This window comes from Etheostoma cragini, chromosome 3 (genome assembly GCF_013103735.1).
Source record: "Etheostoma cragini isolate CJK2018 chromosome 3, CSU_Ecrag_1.0, whole genome shotgun sequence".
NCBI classification, from domain to species: domain Eukaryota; kingdom Metazoa; phylum Chordata; class Actinopteri; order Perciformes; family Percidae; genus Etheostoma; species Etheostoma cragini.
In genome coordinates, this window is record NC_048409.1 from 11,081,531 (window position 1) to 11,102,558 (window position 21,028).

Genomic DNA, 21,028 nt, shown 5'->3' on the forward strand with positions numbered 1-21,028 from the left:
CAGTTCTGAAGGCAAAAGGGGGTCCAACCCGTTACTAGCATGGGGTACCTAATAAAGTGGCCGGTGAGTGTATATTAAATCATAAAACCGGTCAGACATTTGCTATAATGTACTGTAGGTGCAAGGTGATGCAGAACAGCATATCAATCTACACAATGTGACACATTCCCACTTCCAATGTAGGCAGGAAGTACTGAGACAAAATAATGGGATGGGAGCACTTCCTTGTTGATGAAACACTTGAACAAATATACAGGCAAAGGATTACCCACCTTGTGAGTTAAAGGCTTGCCATCGCCGAGGGCTTTCCCGGTCAGGCCATCAAAGAGAAGGATGACTGGTGAGGAGAAGGTCAAGAGAACAAGCGTTTGTAAAAGCACAGTCCTTATCTTCATGTAATCTTAGTGGTGACAGCAGCCGCCTTACCTTTTTCATCACTCTTGTCTCGGATGGCGATGGTGTCGTTACTAACTGAGACACCCTGGGCATTTAGGATGTCAGCTCTCATACCTGGGAACTTGGGGGAGGATATCAATCGACCCTCGTATGAGAATGTATACAACCCTGCTCCATCCACTAGCAGAAAATGTCTGGGTGGGGGAGACAGCAGAATACAGTAGATGAAAGCAGAGTAAGTGTGCTGTGTGTGTGTGTGTGTGTGTGTGTGTGTGTGTGTGTATATATATATATATATATAATTTTTTGCACGCGGGAGAGGATGGCATGGAGAGGGAAGAAGGGGAACAAGTAAGGATATATGATAGATGTTTAAGAGTCTACAACAGTTAATCAACTGACACAAGCAGATCATTTAGACATGTCATGCACATTGACACAGCATTGACTTACGCAGCAGGACTCATCCAACTCAACTGTGATTTCAGAATGCCCAGTAATCTACTTAACAAGAGCTACTCCATACTAATTTAATTTCCCCCAGTGGTTTCACTCTCAGTCTTATTGTATGACAGGGCTGGCTAATTTAGAGTACAGATCCCAACACGGGGGTGGAGCAATGAAGCATTAGAGAAGCTGACAGACAATCCAACAGCCTGTTCTCCTTCTTGTTGCACTGTTCCTGGAATAGAGAGACTCACTTTTCTGCTTGCAGGATGAGGCTCACTGTTCCCTCCTTCAGGTCAAAGATGAGGGGAGTGTTCCAGTTTCTTGAGCTGGCACAAACACAAACAGCAAAATCTGTGAACACGCAGCCATCTAATGACAAAGTGTAAAATCGGACATAAGTGCAGTGGTGAGAAGACAAACACGAGTTCAATCAAATTAGAGGGGATAAATATACAGATAATGCATGAAGAGTGCAGTGATAGAAACATTCTGATAATTAAAGAAGTAGAGTTACAAAAAACACCCTGACACAGACTTTGAATAGACTTTAACAGACATTTTGCTAAGTCCTCTTGCCATTTGTAAAAAGTACAGAGGCAGTCTGTATTCTTAATCCTGCCAAGTGAATGATGTGTAAAAGTAAAACATTACATGATCAACCAATATTTTTTTTAAACCTACACATAACATTAACCTAGTAGGAATCAGCATTTTAGTAAGCAGTGTTTTTTTCCCACCATCCTTCTTTAACCAAATTTTAGGTGCAAGTTCAGAGGCTTATCTAGCTACATAGCATGCTCTCCCAGTATATTTCAGTTAGATCTTAAGATTATCCTCAGGATTTGGCCAATAGATGTAAAAGATGAGCATGTAAATGAGACTGTTTAGTCCAGTGTGAATAGGAGACACAAGAGACAAGCAAAGGAGCGGGCTACTGACTTGTAGACATAGCACTGGAGGGAAGTGGCGACCACTAAGTGACCGTATGCCAGAGAGGTTTTGATGACTCTGTCTCGAAACTCCAGTGTGTCCACTGCATCGTTCATCACATTCCTCACCTGAGGAAAAAAGATGAGTTCAATATAAAAATATATACTGAAAATGTATATATATACACACACACACGCACACACACAGACACAGACACACACACACACACACAAGAGTAGTGATGAATACATCTCTCAGAAGTGACTGAACGGGCATAAACTTTATACCACTGAACAAACACTTTACATTTAAAGACTCAAACAACAAAAGGGAGACACTGGCTTCCCCAACAGAGGGCTGAACACAGGCACATGCACATTAGACTGTATTTATTCTATTATATACTGGAAACAGTCTCCAGTACGTCCAAATATACGTAGGGCAACTGTGGTCGGAGAGAGCAGTTTTTACTGTTTCAAGTGTGTGCGTACAGTGGTTGCTACTCCTTTTTTTCACCTGCATAGATAAATACTTCCCTTCAGCTCTCTCTGTGAATGAATGAAAAGGCCTTTTCCAGCACCAGGTGAAAGGTGGGGTTATTTTTACAGCTTTACAAATCTTCCTCAAATGCTCCCTCCAGCATGCCAAATTTACATGCAACACAACCAGGAATAAAAAACATTTGACCGCAAGGTGGTAAATTTAGCTGGCTGATTCACAAACCACTGGCAGATGTGCACTTTTAAAAAGGACTGTGAGGAGAAGAGGGGGAGGAGGGAGACAGAAAAGTGCCTGCAAGGCTGAAAAGAAATGGCTGATCACCCGACTTTGTTTGGTTTACACAAACTGCACTTGGTGAAGATGTCTATGGCAAATGAGTGCATGTGTGCTGGCACGCATGCATGTGCGTGATCCTTTTTCTGTAGGTCTGCGTGTGTATCCCTTTCTGAAAGTATACAAGTGTGTATGTATATGCACATTTGGGTGTGTTAACCGCATGTAAACGCTACCTTGTGGTTAGCATGACTTTAAACAGTAGAGACTGGGGGAGCGAGAGAGGCAGCTAGACAGGCTTGTGATTGTCATTGCAGGGCCGCACACTGGGAGAGTCCTACTGTAGTGAAGCATTTGCTCCTCTGCATAGCATATTCACTCCCCTCTTGAAGGTCTGCCCATGGCATTGCAGTACTTCTTGATTCTCTCGTTATATTGGCATAACATCTATTATCTCTCCTAACAGACACACTGATTTTCAGTTGTTTGAAAACCCTTGAAGACAACTTTAATGTATAAAACCATAACTTTTATGACGGACCAGGAATTACGATGGGCTTCCAGCATGATTCTTTAAGCATGTAACTGCACTATTTGTTTCGCTGAGATTTACTAATAATGTATTTCTCTTCTTTCCGTTTCTGTTGTTGAATTGTATACTATCCGTCTTTTATCACTCCTTTTTCATCAAATAAACTAAAACTTCACAATGCCAGTCATGAGTCACTGGGTTTTGGAGACAAGACTTAATTGACTTTCTTCAAGGTTAAAGCATAAACGCGAATGTGTGTGGCTCTTTTTCTACCTGCATGGTTCTCCTCTTGGTAAGGGTGATCACAAAGTTCTTCCACTCCCAATGCTGCTCCACCACATGGGCAAAGATGACATGCCCGTTGCCGCAGGCCCCAGCCAGCTGGGTGCCGTCTGCAGACCAGGCCAAGCTGAACACACTGCCTGTGTTGGGCTTCTCCAGCGCATAGGACCACTGGAGGGAGGGGCAAGGGGGAAAGAGAAAGAGATGGGAGATAGGGAACAATCTACGGTTAATGCCTACAGATATTTGTCTACTATCTTAAACAATTACCTGGGGGGCAGCTTAGGAACTAGAAACATAGAGAAGTTTAGAGAAAAGAAGCTGTGAGAGTCAGGAATTGTGTATGAGTGAGTGCGTATACACATAATGTAAACTCTGCTAGAAAGACAGGGGCCCAGTCATTGAGCTGTGATGAACTGTGAGACACTGAAGTAGCGCTCGGCCCTGCCAAGTCCAGCACTCGCGCTCGTAAACATGCGCTCTGCTATCCTCATCTATTACATACGCGCGGGGGGGGGGGGGTTGCAAGTACAAACTGAAGCAAAAAAACTGATTAACAAGAGCTCTCCCTTCTTTTTATAAGAAAAGGCTTGAAAAGAGGTAGAGTTTGGGGGGGGGGGGGGGGGGGGGGGGGGGGGGGGGGCAGGGACTATCAGACACAAAACAATAGGATGAGGAGCTGTGCACTGCTGATGACAGTCAGCGACGGTGAAAGACAAAACTGATAAATATGAATCCCTTTACAGTATCTAAGACAAGAACACCTCTCACATTTTTTTCTCTTTTCGCTATGTAATCCCTTTATTTTGCCTGCTTCCAGTACTTTTTCCATCTATCTCTACTGCCTTTCCACACTCCTGTCCTTCAAGTATTCTGTGGAGTATTTCTACAAAAAAAACCACAAATCAGTTCAGACAGTTAAGCGGTTTTCCGATTAGCAGAGTAAGGTACACTAAAAATGTTTCTATCTCCTCCAAATATCATTTGTTGTGGTCCACTGTAAGTTACTGCTGACTGTCTCACCCAATACCCCCCCCCCACCCCCCCCACTGTCAACCTTTCTCATCCTACCCTGGCCCTCTGACCTCACTCATGCTTTAAGTGCAAGTGGCTGACTGATCTGAGTCAGCTGTGTCATCGTTCACACAAATACATGCATTCACATTGTAAACTGCTGACGAAGGGAGAAAAGTGCTAATGTTAGCCTAGCGCTGCCTGCAATGGAGACAAGTGTGGTGCAGCAGGCCAAGTGCTGCGGTGAAGTTTGGAGAAAAGGCCTCAGTGTGTTCGCCGCCTCATACACATGCAGCTGCAGGATGTGAGGTGTGGTGTGAGGTAACAGTCGGCAGGCTACAGGTTACAAGTCCGCTGCTTGGATCTCTCTCCCTCTTCCTGATCTGTCTGCCTTATACACACACTGTTCAGCTGGTTTTGGTCAGCACCTTCCCAGCAGTTAATGTCATATCAGGACCCAAAATAGTCGCGGGGAAAAACAAGAGCTGTGCAGTTATGCGGACAGGAGACAGTTTGTTAATGTGAAATTAATTGCTATTTACCTTCTTTTCCCTGAATTCTCACTTTAATTTTTATAGCTCCACACTTCCTTACTAAATTATTTATCATTAAATCCTGAAACAGGAATTAGCCTGACTTTCTCTAACATATATTCTTTATATGTATATTTATTTTTTTCTCTTTTCCAAAGCTGAGAGATCTCATTTATTCTTCAGCTACCATCTTGACATGGCCCGCTCTGTGTTAAAGCAGTCCAGGGGAAGAAGGAGAGGATAGGAATGGTGGAGAGAGGGATAGATGGAGGGTCAGAGATAGAGCTGAATGTATACACCAGACTGTAATGAAGAAGGACATATGATATTGGCTAGAGGAGCACAGCTGGATCCATGCTTACCTAATGCTTTTAACACATTGAGCCATTTGACTTCTTCTAGTGTGTGTGTGTGTGTTTTGGAAGCGGGGTAGGTCTTTGTGTGTGTGCAGTACATTCTGTGTTTATGTTGTTTGTGAATGTGTGTGTGACAGAAATTACAGATGAGATGAAGATATATTAAAGACAGTAATTGTAAGAATGAAAGAAAATAGTATCAAACTACATCATATTAATTAATGTGTATGTAGACAGGAAGAAATAAATGAGTTCATTTTTTTCCCCCTTTCAGGAGTGTCCAATGTCTGTTTTGAAGGCGTGTATGTGTGTGTGTGTGTGTGTGTGTGTGTGTGTGTGTGTGTGTGTGTGTGTGTGTGTGTGTGTGTGTGTGTGTGTGTGTGTGTGTAACGGAGGTGAAAATCCTCTGGCTTGTCAGAGTTGTCAGTCAGTGCATGACTATGGGACACAAGGGGACTCCTATAGCTCTCCTGAGATGGAAGGACTGGGCCAACAGAGGAGAAACCCAGGACACAAAAACCTTTTCCACAGCAGCATACAAACTCCATCCATCTCTCCTTCTTTCATTCACCTTTCTTTCATTTAGTCCCTCTCTCTCTCCTTACTGGTGAAGAGTTTAGATGTTTTGCCTAACAAGAAACTGGTCAGGGGAAAAATGGCATCATTTAGTAAAAAGTACAAAAATGAGAGAATAATCTTGTAGACATAGGATAAGCACATCCTAGTATTTTTAATGTATTTTTATAAATTTCTGTGGTTTTTCCTGATTAGGTACCAGGAAGTACATTAAATAAAGGCAAAAATAAATAAATAAATAGACCCTTTCAGAATATCATCAAAATCAGAGTTTTGTCAAAATGTCATATCTATTTTTACATATCAAACTTCCCTTGATATTTATTAATGATTATACAGACCCACCCCAACCAAACCACCTCCCATCCCCCAACCCACCCTACCATGCGCCCCCCTCTCCCACCCCCGTCCCTATTTACCCGCCTTGCTGATCCTCATTCAAGACAGGCTGCACTTGCACACAAAAAAAAATAAAAAAAATAAAATAGAATGAAATAAAATAAAAGTAACATAAAAGTAACATAAAATAATACTAAATGAGGGTTCTAAAGACATGCTCTAGAAGACAAGCACATCCTAGTTACTTTGCTTGATTTTAGCATGTTGAACTTCTGCTTTATCCCCATCTAGCGCTCTGTAACTGATAATTTTGTTTCAGTGTAGCCAAACACAATTTGTGACTACATTGAGACTGTTGATCAAATAACTATTTTATGTTAACCATATTGTCTTGCAACAAACATAAATGCAGGGGCGGCTGTGTCTCAGGAGGTAGAGTGGGTCGTCCTTTTAATCCCAAGGTCGGCCTCTTGTCCGCTTGTTAAAGTGTCCTTGAGCAAGACACTAAACCCCAAGTTGCCCCTGATGGGCAGGCCAGTGTCTACATGACAGCTCAGCAGTATGTGTATGTGAATGGGTTAATGAGATGCAAACTGTAAAGCGCTTTGTCCGGTAAGGTATAAAGACGCTATATAAATGCAGTCCACTTACCATTGACAACACCTGTATTTTTTAAACGACATCTATAATGAGCAAATTTTCTGTATATACATAGTAGTTGACAGTGTCTAAGCAGACCTATGCAATTATTCTGGAGATGCTATTTATTTCTCATTTGCATTACAAAGCCAGACTAGTGTTTTCAGTTTTTTTTAAAGGTTGTGTGGCTGATGGAAAATAGTTGGGGGTGACAATGGATTATTAAATCAACAGGAGAAATGGAGGAGACAGGGAAATGGGAGAGCAGTAGCAGGAGGTGAATCAGTCAGTGGCAGTAGATTTGGTAACTGGCGTTGTTGCAGCCAAAAGGGGTGTAACTCTATTGGATACTGAAAACGCTACCAGGCAAGGCTGGAAGGTGACTCAAGATTAGTAAGATATTATACATCAAGACGAATGAACAAGCAGGCAAGCAGAAAGAGTCTATAAAGGCCAAAATGAAGCTTTAGGAGGGGCTGTGAAAGGTGGGTCTGGGCCTTCATGAAGCTGGAGTCCACTCTCTGGTCACTGAACCCTGTCTATCCATAATGGGCAGCTTTGTGGCCAGAGAGAAGGTGGCAGACATGACGTGTAGTTCTCAGCTGAGCTCTGTGGGAGAGAGGGGGAGACCTCTCAAACATACAATGAGCTTACACACAGACTACGTATGTACATATAGCAGCAATGAATGGCTGTGCATGCAAGTCTAGGTACACACTACAATTCAGACAGAAACACACGCACACACCAACACGCACACACACTTGCACTTGTGTCAAAGACGTGGCAAGAGACCAAGGTTGGTAGTCTAAAACTTACGATGATCACTTTGAGCACCAAGCAAAACACCCACACATGCATCCTGTGTGTGTTGACATGTGTGTGTGTAATGTAATGTGACTCAGACGCACAGATGTTGGTTGCAGGTAGGTGACAATCCCTGTAGAGTTGAACTGGTAAAATGACCCTGTGGGATGCAGTTCTACCGCAAAGAATATTTGGCTAGCGGGTTTATCCAAATTTTTGAGTCTGTCCGCCTGTCCGTCTGTCTGAGAGATTTTGTCACCGTGTCCCACAACTATGTATTGTGCAGTCACAAAACTTTACGGCTGTGTAGTTTTAATCAAGGGCGAGTTCGAAGATTGGTTTGTCCAGAGCAAGCACCCCCCCCCCCCCGTTTAGGGGGAAAGCTCAATTCTAGTCAAGTCATGGCGTATAAATACAACACAAGGCTGTTTAGTTTGTCAAAAACGGTGGGGGGGGGGGGGGGGGGCTTGTGGACGTTTTGACACACAACAATGAAATTTGGCATGATCCAACATTCATACTGTAGTGACACCATGTATCACTTCCACAAAGATGCCAGGCTAGGGATATTCTAACTACATGTAACTTCAGGTCTTGATCTACTAATTAAGAAAGCCATAACAACTTTAGCCACCAGATGGCAGGATACAGAAAAATAATAGTTCAACCAAAACAGGTCAAATGGTTCCTACAATATACAACTTATTAGTATTGTACAGTAATTGATTTCATACAGTGATTTAATTACACATTTTCTTTATGTTTTATATCAACTGATCAAGACTCAGATTCCACAGGTACACATCAACATCCTGAAACCACCTGAGTTACTTTAGATCCACAACATACTTATTATCCATCACCAGTTCACCCAACAGCTGCAAACCACCTCAGATATTCATGCACAAACCAACCACAACCCAGTCATCCTCCATCTAGTGTGCCACCAGACGGAAAATAAAGTACGCCAAGTGATTTATTTTAATTCAGGGTTATTAAAATGACTGAGGACATTGAGGCCATGGCCAGGGGGGTGAAAGGGGTGGTTTGGGGGTGAGGGGGAGGGCGAAATGTTGCTTAGGGCCCCAAAATGTTCAGAAACGGCCCTGCTACCAGAGGCCTATGCAGACATGCTGACAGTTCTGCAGACAACAGCACATTTGCACACACACATAAGCATGCACGCAACCAAAAAACACAACCTATCTACAAACACACAGTCTATTTAGAGCCTCTTTAAGGAGAGTGCTTGCCCTCTCCCTCCTCCCTCTCTCCTGTGTTTCTCAACATATGTTTACCATTAAGACTGGCAGGTGTTGTGGGCCTGCCCCTTCTTACTATTGTTGCCCTGCTGCCGCAGCCAACATGGGGAGGTCTGCAAAAAGGTTATGTAAAAAAATGTCCTCCTCTCTATATAGGTACAACTAACTCTGCCCTGTTACTTTTTTTCCCACTTGATTCTTGCCTTCTTTTTTTTTTTTAAATATCACCCCACAATTAAAGTGCTCCTCCACCCGTCTATTTATTATGAAATACTCATTCCCTGTAGGCTTGAAAGGTGGTTGCTGAAAGTTCAAAGTTTTGTCCTTTCCACCAGCAGCTGTTTTCAGCTTACATTTTGTACGTTACCATGCATTCCAATAATGACATCTTTTCATGGCAGAAAGAAAGTATCAAAATGTAAAAGTATCAAGTTTGTACCTTGCACAGTGAACTTTTTTCCGGTTGTCACAAGCAAGTTAATTCGCCAACTACAAATGAAAGCTGTGCATTTGGACATATTCTGGCCAAAATATGAGTGTTTGGAACATGTTGCACATGCAGCTGGATAGCAAAGACGTGCATTTGCTGCTAAATAGGTATAAGAAGTGTCTTTGGAGATTTTCATGGATCATCATTATTAGAATCTATTATGACAAGATGCAGACCACAGCCGATATACTCCTCCTTTTACATCCACCTTTAAAGGCTATAGGGTGTAAGTATATTAAATAGTTGAGACTTTTAGTGGAGCACAACTTTAACTTTATCAAACACCCTTAATTTGCCTGGTATATAAAATACTGACTGAACAACACGCACAGAATAAGCAAAGCTATTTTGAAAACAAAGAACTGGAAGGAGAAACACAGAGAGTAAGAGGGGAGCAGGGAAAAGACATAAACTAGATCAAGTTAAATGGAGAAAATGTAAATTTGTATCTATGCTATTAGTTTACCCCTTCCCCCTCTCTCTATCTGCACTACCTAAAACAGTGCTTTGGTCTTCATGGCCTGCTCTGAGAGGAGTGGGGGTGGGCGGGGGTGGAGCTCGGGCCAGGGAAAGGGTTAATGACACATGTCTGGACTAATGGCTCCCAGTGGAGCTATCTGCTGATTCAGCCCCATTACTTCACAAGCATTAAATATGTCTGCCCTGACCGCTCTCTGCTCCCCCCCCCCCACCCCCCCAGCCCCCAGCCCTAATGCAAGTTAACAACATGCTAATCAGAAAAAGGGGGCATGAGAGTTCCAGACTTTCTATGCTTTTCTAGCCCTTCATCTGACACTCCTGTCACACTGAAGAAAGCATCTAGGAAAAACTGGTACCAGCCATTAGTGTTAACGGGTCAACCTAAGTTTGCGACCCTGCTAAAAACCTGCATTTAATGCTGCTGTTACACCACTGGTATAAAAAGATGAACCTAATGTACATGAAGCACATATACAGTACTGTACAGAGTAAATATAGTAGAATTGACAATGCACTAAATATTGGCAGTGATCTGTAACACTATCAAATTCCACTCAATGTTTTTCAAGTATAAGTCATTACATGTTGTTGCATGACATTATAGACAAATCATAAGTCTATAGTGTAATGTCTGCCATTTGGGTCTCCTGTGTAAAGACAACATTGTGTCTGTCAATTTTTCTTTAAGATTATTTTTTTGGGCATTTTTGGCCTTTATTTTTACAGGACAGATGAAGACATGGAAAGGGGGGAAAGGGGGGGGGGGGGATGACAGGCAGCAAAGGGCCGCAAGTCGGAGTCAAACCTCTATATATTGGCGCCCGAGTATTAAAAAGACACTTTTCCTAAAATCGTCATCCTATTTTTGACCATCTATATGTGACTGTTCTGTCTGCCACTGTTTAGTCACAGTGTTTTTTTAGCATGAAATTATCATTTCGCTCAAAGTAGTACAAGAACTGGTTTATCTCATTATTACACAACATAACATAACAGATATTGGCACAAAAAGCCCCCATATTGTCCAAGCCTATACCGCTGTGTACACTTTGTGTATTGGTGAAAGGATGGCTACCTTCTCTGTTAGTATATCATTGGGCTAGTGGGAGCTAGTGGGAGCTAGTGGGAGCCAACCTAGTCCAGGGTTAGCAGTCTTACATAAATCAGAACAGATGGCACACCTCTGCAAAGCCAGCTGGCTTCAGTTTTCCTGTTTGCAGGACACGACCTGGCAGTGCAGGTACAGAGTGTAACTCCCTGCACATGAACACAACACACATGTCTGATTGTAATGGACACTAGACATATACAGACATGTATCTAGCTATAAACAGACATATGTTGTGCATGTATAAAAATCAGGGTTCATATGCATTTCAACCAATACTTATCCATGACTTTATCGGCAAATTTAAATGACTATGCATTCCAGAAAATCTCAGTCGACATTACACAATAAGAATAAAAAAAACGTGTTAACATTTACCCTCAAAGGTTTAACAATAAACTGAATGAAAATGTATGTGGTTCATAGTGGGATTCATGAATTAGAAAGTTAAGGTTAAGACAACGTGAAATACATATTTTATTAAAAGATTTATTTTATTACACATATTAATATGCTTTGTTAAAAAAAATCCAAGACTTTTCCAAAACTTTCTGGGTCTTTTTATTTTTTCAAAACCTTACCAGGCCTTGAATTTGCACTTTTTAAATTCCATAACTTTTCCAGGTTTTTTCATAACGTATGGAAAATGCTTATACAAATCTACTCTTCAATCTTCTCTTCCGTTCCCAAACCAATTATGTAAGACGGGAATGGGTTGAAATTAGAGTGAAACTAAAAACACGCTTTTTTTATTAGGAGAGTAAGAGGTGGTTTTGGATGAGGGTTGATCAATCTCTCAGCAGATTAGGAGGCCTTGTAAATGTCAGTTTGCAGTGACCCCACCATGGGGGATGAGGTTCACTATTAGGATAAGGACAAACTGGGCCTATGTCCAGGACTGCTCGGACCTGTATGTGTGGGAACTGCTCTGGCTAAGAATTGGCATCTCAAGAGGATGACTACGCAATCCAAAATCACCACATCTTTTCTAGACATTAAGCTGTTGCTATGCACCAAACTACATGTAAATTAATGTGTATGTTTAACTATGCAGTTACAGTTTTACTAGTCTACTACTAATCATCTTTGGACTCCAATGCCACATTGCTCGGTATTTGATGTCTACATACTAAGAATACAACATTTCTGTTTAAGTAGTCAATATGCAACAATGCCACCAAGACAATATTATTTTATATACAGTACAGGCCAAAACGTTTGGACACACCTTCTCATTCAATGCATTTCTTTTATTTTCATGACTATTAACATCAACATTAGCATCAAAACTATGAATGAACACATGTTTAATTATGTACTTGACAAAAAAGTGTGAAATAACTGAAAACATGTCTTATATTCAGTTTTTTTCAAAGTCAAACAATGACCCTCCAGGCTGTGTAAGGGCTATTTGACCAAGAAAGAGAGTGATGGAGTGCTGCGCCTCCACAGTCACCGGACCTGAACCCAATCGAGATGGTTTAGGGAGAGCTGGACAGCAGAGTGAAGGAAAAAGGGCCGACAAGTGCAGAGCATCTCTGGGAACTCCTTCAAGACTGTTGGGAAACCATTTCAGGTGACGACCTCTTGAAGCTCATCAAGAGAATACCAAGAGTGTGCAAAGCAGTAATCAGAGCAAAGGGTGGCTACTTTGAAGAAACTAGAATATAAGACATGTTTTCACACTTATTTCACACTTTTTTTTCAGTACATAATTCCACATGTGTTCATTCATAGTTTTGATGACTTCAGTGATAATCTACAATGTAAATAGTCATGAAAACAAAGGAAATGCATTGAATGAGAAGGTGTGTTCAAACCTTTGGCCTGTACTGTATTTATAAACAGTAATTTATGTAATGTGTCCACACGCAAGAATAGATAAATAATTTGTCATGAAAGATCTCTAAGGTAAATTTCTAAGGTGCATCTAAAGCGCTGTATCTGCATCTCATCTGAACAATCCAATAGAGCTTTCAAAACTGGCAAAAAATGTTTGAATGTGCTTTTTAAAAAAACACATAGGAACAAACCGCTACATGGGCGCCTGCTCTACCAACTGAGCTCTCCGGGCGCTCATATGTAGAGGTTTGCTCCTCGACGCAGCAGGCCTGGGTTTGACTCCGACCTGCTGCCCTTTCCTGCATGTCATCCCCCTCTCTCTTCCCCGTTCACTTCTTCAGCTGTCCTGTCACTAAAGGCCTAAAATGCCCAAAAAATAATCAAAAACATAGGTGCGATCTATTTGTATATCTATTTTTGCACATTGTGTAGCTACATAACAGGGCCAACGTACAACATAGATAACCTGTGCTAGACTGACAAGTGAGATCCCTAGCAAGCGAGCTAGCCACTAAATTAGTGAAATGTATCAACTTTATGTTTCATTCACATGCTATTGTCACATCGTAGGAACGCACAGAGAGAATTAGCAAGCTAACGTTAGCTAACTTGACAGTGGCCTCAGTGGAGCCCTCTGTCCCTCCGCTCGGGGATCTCCGCTCCCCACTGCTGGGAGACTTCTTTTCAGAGAGAACGGATGACAGCCCGGGAGATGGACACTCTGGTCAGCCATTCCGGTGTCTTCCCCGCGGGGAGTGAAGCAGAGGGACCGTAGGCACTGTGCTAATTTGAGCAAATAATGTAGTCTTTACGGTGTGTTCAAGTGCAGTTTTTGGGCCAAGTCAAAGTCGACATAGGCCGCCATTAGTTCTTGGTTGTCTGCTTGGTGTGTCAGGGTCTCTAGTGAACTTACCAAAACATAGTGTTTTCTCTGCCTGCTGCAAACTAAACCATTTGCATTCCCTGACTCAGCAATAACGCTTGACAACTATCTATAAGCCCATTTCTAAATATAGGCCAGTGAGAGGAGCTCTGCAAATCTCTGTATTGAAATACCCACTTGGCTCGGCTAAAGAGATACAGAGGCTGGGCCTGGGACAAGTGTAGAGTGGCACAAGTTGGAGCTTTGGCAGTGCATGGAGAAAGGTAAGAGGGAGAGAAAGGGGTGGGCGATTGAGAGGGGAGCTAGACAAACTAGAAGCTAGTGGGAGCGAGAGAGGGAGAGAGAGAGAGAGAGAGAGAGAGAGAGAGAGAGAGAGAGAGAGAGAGAGTAATGATCTACACATGGTTTAATGCTGGAGCCTCAACATAGTAACCATAGACACATGCTGGGGCCTCCTGGGACTCATCAGCAGGACACAGCTGTGAGCTGGACAGCAGAATTCTATTAGCACCAACAATGCGCACATGCGCTTGAAAAAAGCACACACACACATGTACGCACACGCACGCACAGGGTCTGTATTCTAGATTAGCCATTTGGAAATTTGACTGTGTTTTGGCATGCTACAAACAACACAACACACAACCTTTTACCCTCCAATGGACATATTACTTGCCAGATGGCAGGTCTAGAATATACGGGATCACTCTTTATCTAATGGCCTACACATAGGTTGAAGGGTCTAAACAGTTTGGCCAACTTTCTATGAGATCCCTCTAGACACAAAGACTTTAAGACACTGACAACACACCTCAAATCTTCAAGGGGTCAGGTAATACCTGTTGATAATAGCGAGTATAAATTTTGTATCCTTCCACACTGGCTCGTCTACTATACTGTGAAAATCAACTTGAGTACTGGTTTCAAAGAACTTTCATAGAAAAACACATGTATCCATACAGCAACACAAACACACACATTAAACTGTGTGTAAAAGTGCATACATGCACAAATGTGATGACAAGCCCATTACTTCTATGTGGAGGCATATATACTGTATAACTATACAACAAAATTATACCAAATGAAGCAGCCAGTCCATAAATTAGTCAACGTCAAGTGTAGCACCATTCTGTGTGGAAGCCAACGGAAAGGGGGGGGGGGGGGGGGGGGGGGGGGGGGGGGGGTTCTAGGGTGCAGCCAAAATGAAAGCCTTTGATATCATCCTTTTCTGGACTTTGGTCCATTGCCTCCAGCCTCAATAACAGCTCTTAATGAACTCTGGGTTGGCAGTAAAGCCTGAAGTGATACCCCAGTTACACACATGCTCTGCTTACGCTTATTGCTTATACTTATTTGTTTGCACAACTGAAGCCCTTTCTTTGCACTCTTAACACCTTATACTGTTGTATCCCTCTTTCTGCTTCTATCGCTCTGTGAGTGTGAAATGTTTGTCTAGCTAGTGGAGGTAGTGATTTAGTACTGCTAAGAATGATTACTCTGCCAGAGGGGCTGGCAGGGCACTGTCTCACTGTCATACGCTTACTCCAGCTGTGGGGGGGAGGGAAGGATGGAGGGAAGGGGGGAAGAGAAGTAAAGATGAAAAAAAGGCAGAGAAAGAGAGCTGAGAGAGAGAGATAAAGAGCGAGTGAGAGCGAGAGAGAGAGAGAGAGAGAGAGAGAGGCTTGAGGGAAAGAGAAACCACCGTCTTTTATGGAGACCAATCCTCCAAGCCTCACTGCCTAGGCCAACTTTACAGGATATATTGGACAGTTCCACACTACCCTGCCCCCCCACCCCTCCAACTGCTCTCTTTTCTCAGCTCTTTTTCATGCTCCCCTCCTTTTTGGTTTCCAACAAGGCAAGCCTTTAGCCGAACTCTAGAGAGGTGTAAAAGTATTACCATGTCAACAAGTGCCTTTTACTCTAACCCACTTTACGCACACAGGCTCCGGCTCATACAAACACACACACACACACACACACACACACACACACACACACACACAAAAATTGGGGTCAATCATCTGCAAGAAGGACCTTACATACACTGTTCCACAGAGTGTGCCAGAATAAGTTCAGCAACACAGAAAATTAAAGCCTGTTCTGTACAAAGAACCTGAAATACAAAGGAGAAACCCTTATCCTCACGTTCTGGAAGGAGAAACTAATGAGCTCTTTGGGATGATAGATTAAGTGACCTGCAAGTACTGCATCTTAAAGTCATATGCTGCTCACACTCTTCTCATTCTCTAAACTAGGCTTCAACAGGTCTGGAAACTTCATCAAAATGTGTTAAAAGGAATCAGTAAAAGTATTCCTATGAAAACAAGAGAGAAAACGGTGGAGGAAGAGAGCTCTGATGGGTGAGATAGACCCCAGTTTCCCTTTTCAGAACTTGTGGTCTTTTTCTACCAGTTCACAGTGTATGATGGGGGCAGGCTTACGACAGCGAGAGAGCAGAAAGGAAGAGTGCAGAGAGCAAGAAATAGCATGCAAAAGCACAGATTTGTAAGGGGAGGGAGAGAAGGAGGGAGGGGTAAAGCAAGTGGAGAGAGAGAGAAAGAGAGGGGGGGAGAAGTAGCCCTGCCCAGTTGCCTGGGGAGAAAACTGCTCTGCTGCTGACTCAGGACTCTCTTTGTTTGACAATGCTCCCTCACTCTTGCTCTCTCTCTCTCTGACACACTCTCAAACTTACTCGTCTTTTTTCAAACACTCAGTCACCATCTTTTCTCATGTGCACATGCGCTTTCTTTGTCAGACTCCTGCCAATAATTTCCCTTTGACTTACTTTTTATCTTCTCTCCTGTGTGCACGTGTGTCTGTCTCTGCTACTTCTGCTGCCTTTCCCTTGTTTTGCAGCAGCATTTTTCTATACTGTACTAAACGTCTCCTTCTAGTGTGATGAACACAGATAAAGGCTTGCAGTCTAATACATCTACAGTGGTTTCTTTTGCCTTTTCATGCTCCACTAACAGCAGTTCATGATCAGAGCTCTGGGCCGTTTTATTCTCTTCCAGCAGTGACAATTTCCAGATGTTGGCTGGCCAGTGGTTGGCAGCAAACTGCCAGCACCTGTTCTGGCAGTTTACTGCATTAAGGTATATGCTCCTTAGTGATAGTGGGGGGAAACTGCTAGAAGGACTAAGTCAGCGTCAGAGAAGACAGGGAAGCCTGAAGTCTGGCAATGTCTGAAGCATGTCATGTCACGGAAGACGAGAGTCTAGGACTACGCAAAGAATAACAAAAGGCCAGAAGAAGACTGGCAGGCTCACGGATAGTCAAGAGTGATAGACTCCCTTAGAGAAAATAATGGTTGGCAGCTATAAGGATAACAGACAAAGATCCTACAGAAAATGAGGCAGCACGTTCAACAAGGAACAGAGGAGAAAGAAACAGAGGGAGAGAGGAGCAACAGTGATTCCAGCTGGACGTGGACCCATTCCAAGAGTGGCAATGCTGAGCAAGGCTTACAAAGACCCTTAGGGGACCCCCCGGACTCACACAGAAAAAAGGGAGGTAAAGAGGACCTTTGGGAAGGCAGGAGGGAAAGGGAGCTAATGGGGGGGGCGCTGATAAGCACGAGGTAGTCCAACACACCATGACACAGAAAGGAGGGAGCCATGTGCAACAAAAGGAAGAGAGAGAGAAAGAGAGAGAGATTTATACTTTACACTTTACAAAGGAAAGCATGCTTGTGTCTCATGGACAAAGAGGAAGGGAAAAGATGTAGAGCAATCTCCCACTTACGTTCATACAGAAAAGCTGTTAGACCAATGAAGTAGCACAAAGCACCCAGGATGGACTGATAAGACAGTTGAGCTGGCGGACAACCACAGCTAAAGATAATAAAATCATAGATTGTCATGATATAAGGCCCATTTGTATTCACACGCAGGGTTCACACTTTAACAAACCCCACTCTTGAATACAGCCCTGCTATTATGACCAATAATTTTGATGCATGACTTATGACCACTCATCTCCCAAAACCGTGTGAGGGTGACAGCTGTTGTCACATTTTGAAAGGAAAACTGCAAGTATGTACGCCGCTAGGAAAGCAGACATTTCTAAGTCAGTAAGTAATAAAGCCCAGTAATAGGGCTCAACAATAAAACCATCTGATGATCCGTACTAGGTTGCGTGTGGTTAATTATAACCTGCAAATGGAGGAGTAGAAAAAAGAGGGGCGGAGAGGAGATAGGAATAAAAGCTGTACACTGGCTTATCGGTAGGAGTGTGACAGGGGTTTCTGTAAGACTTCAGTTAAAGCAGATCAGCCGAGGGAGGGGGGTAATATTCGCTAAGATACTTGAGACCTGGGTCTAAGGCCACATACAGATCTATATTAGCCCTGCATTAAAAATGAAAACCAGCTCATTCATTTGAATGAGTCAGTTAAATGCATGGGCGTCTGGCAAAAAAAGTTGAACCAGGCTAAATTTTTGCTACAACGCTAAGTGATATCATCAGGCAAGATGTTGCGGTGGCCTGCGTTGTTTTAACGTTGTAAAACGCTGATTTCAGTTTGAATGCCCGAATGAGCATCAAACCAAAAGGATGAATGGTGAAATACATAATCTTGCCATGATTTCAAAATTCTGCCCTGCTTATGTGACCTTAAGCCAAATACTGAACTTTAATCAGCTCTTGGAAAAATGTACCTAAGAACTTTCTCTTAAGTTATCACATAAGTTTCTAAAACACTGACCAGAGAACATCTACAGAACTCAAGTTACAGAAATAACACAATTTCTCATATAACCCATCATTGTTTTACAAAAGAAACACAAAGAAATCAAGTATTATGCAGGAATAAGAAAAAGAAAAAAACAAAAGCAGCTATTACATTTATGTATGTGAGCATGGGTGCGTGTACAGTGAAGAGAGAAAAAACAAGCGCAGTGAAGAGAAGGGGGAGGAAGGGGGAGGCGGAGTGAAAAAAGCTAGAGGGTGCTCGCCTGGCACAATGAGTCCTACTTGTTAGCCAGTGACAGTGTCAGGGATCGTGACAGGGTCCAGACGCTAGACACCAGCTGCAGCGCCTCGTAAATAGACTGCTGTCTCGCAGGCACATTTGCACGGCAATGGTTGCTCACGCACACACGCACGGACACACACAGGCATGTGGGCACATGCATATACTGTTGCAGGCACACAGACAGACACTGACTTATTGTCTCTCCCAAATCTTGTAAAAGGGACAGTGAACCTCTTTGTCTTGTGTCCTGTTAAAGCTCCCGTGAAGAGAAAATGTACTCCGCACACAAAAACTCCAACAAATTTGCAACGAAAATAATTAAACATGTATTAATAATTCAATAATATTTTCAATAATATGAAACAGAACTAACTTTGTGTTCAGTTCATGTGTGGCTTGCTGGAACTACAAGACTAATCTTTCCCAGTACTTTTGCCTCAATGTGAACTTTGTGTGTGTGTGTGTGTGTGTGTGTGTGTGTGTGTGTGTGTGTGTGCGCGCGCGCTCCCCTTCCCTCCACGGTGATAATGAGGGGGGTAACAAACTACATCTGCCCTGTGGTGCGCGGAGAAAGAAAACGTGGAGGAGAAAAAGGGAAAAGTAGGAGAGAGTTGAAAGTTTGGGGCGAGAGGAGAGCCGAGCTGGACGGGAGGTGAAGGGGTTAAATGCGCGGGACTGATCCTGCTGAGCTAGTAGCAATACGTTAAAGTGCAAGGTTTCATTGCAGCAGATACAGAATGAAACTCCTTCCCATTAGTCACGCTAGTAACTGAAAAGACTCCTTGCACTGCTTAACCCTTACTGCGCCGCAAACAAACCACAGCACCAACCCAGGTAAAAGCCCCTGTAACAGCTTCTATGTATGGATGTAAATGCACATGCACAATGAGATTACAGTAATTATAGTGCAGTGACCAAGTATGCATACTTATACTAATTTAACTTTCACTAACTTGATGTGTGAGGAGTGTATGTCTGAATGTGGACATATAATTCAGATGGAGTGACCACTGGTGGAGGGATTTTCTCTCACTCCCCCATCTTCTTCTTGAGCGAGCATCCCACGTCGTGCTATAGTACACACGGTCTCTAAGGAGCTTAGGGAGGAGAAGACAAGCATACCCTTCCTCCACTTAGAGAAGGGCAGAACCATAATCATCATAATTATCATCATCATCGTCATCACACTGTCTTAACCGAGACACGCCACAGTAAAGCATGTGGTGCAATGACAAAACAATGGAACAAAAAAAACAACACGTAAACAAAACCAAAATGGGAGGACGTAAGGTGAATCGGGTCAAAATAAAGCAAAAAGCAAGTTGTACTGAGTTCTGTCTGCTATAGTTTTAATAGCACACTGATTTTTATTGTTGTTTACACAAAGAAAATGGATACAAGCTGGCTTCATTTGAATGATTTCATCAGCTCACGACTATAATCTGGCAATATTCCCCAAAACTACAGAAACCCCTGGTTCAGAAAACCAAAAGTAATTGTAAAAGATAAAGACTCCCTACGGATGGTCATACTGTCTACAAAGTATATTAATGTAAACCGCTCTAAAACACATACCGTACCCCTCTGGAGAAGACATATGTGTTGGCTCAGACCTCTCTCCAGCCCATTTGGTTTAGTGCTCCAGAAAAAAGCCATTTGATTCTAATTAAATCAAAATGGAGCATGAAATGCCTGGTGATCAGCACACAAAACCTAGCCCTGGTTGTTTGTTTTCATTACAACAGGTCTGAAATGGCAATACACAGACATCTCCACGCAAACTCAAAGAAGCCCTAAAAGCCCCATGAGGGCAGAGCAGGGAACAAGTAATATTGTTCCTGGCCAAACGCTCAGCAATAATAAAACAACAATTACCATTCATCATTCTCTCATTTCCCCTCTCATTACAACTCCAGTTACCATCAGCACCAGGTAACAAGAACATGTGGCATGCAGCCTAATGTGGTTTACAGAGATGAACAATGTAAAGAAAGCATAAGGACTGTATTGAGTTACACAATATAAAAAAAGACTGCACTGGAAAGGTTTTCTACACCAGATACTGTATGTTTCAGGGAATACTAAGCACAAATGTCACATTGGTACAATTAACAACTAAAATACAAAATAACAAATAAGGCGCTTGCAATATGTGGAAGTTTTGGTCTCAGAAAGACACAGAAATGGTCGGATACAGACTGAATGGTGTTAGTTGGATGGGGCGGGGGGGGGGGGTTGTTTGGATTTACAGAGTATCTGATGTTGTGTTGCATGACTTGCAAACTTTAGTTTTACTCAAACATTTAAAGTCTGAAAGGTGCAATGTATTTTTTTAACTCTCAACAATCAAACAT

At 42.7% G+C, this 21,028-nt stretch overlaps 1 protein-coding gene across 1 annotated transcript in view; it reads right to left on the minus strand.

Annotated features, from left to right (window-relative positions):
* Positions 1 to 21,028, minus strand: part of ift80 (intraflagellar transport 80 homolog (Chlamydomonas)) — a 38,548-nt gene that overhangs the window by 8,108 nt on the left and 9,412 nt on the right. The window contains exons 9-13 of the mRNA XM_034867832.1: positions 3,356 to 3,535; positions 1,786 to 1,904; positions 1,098 to 1,172; positions 427 to 590; positions 273 to 337 (exon numbers count right to left, since the gene is read on the minus strand). Of these exons, the coding sequence (XP_034723723.1) occupies positions 273 to 337; positions 427 to 590; positions 1,098 to 1,172; positions 1,786 to 1,904; positions 3,356 to 3,535 (603 nt within the window). The remainder of the gene's footprint in view (positions 1 to 272; positions 338 to 426; positions 591 to 1,097; positions 1,173 to 1,785; positions 1,905 to 3,355; positions 3,536 to 21,028) is intronic.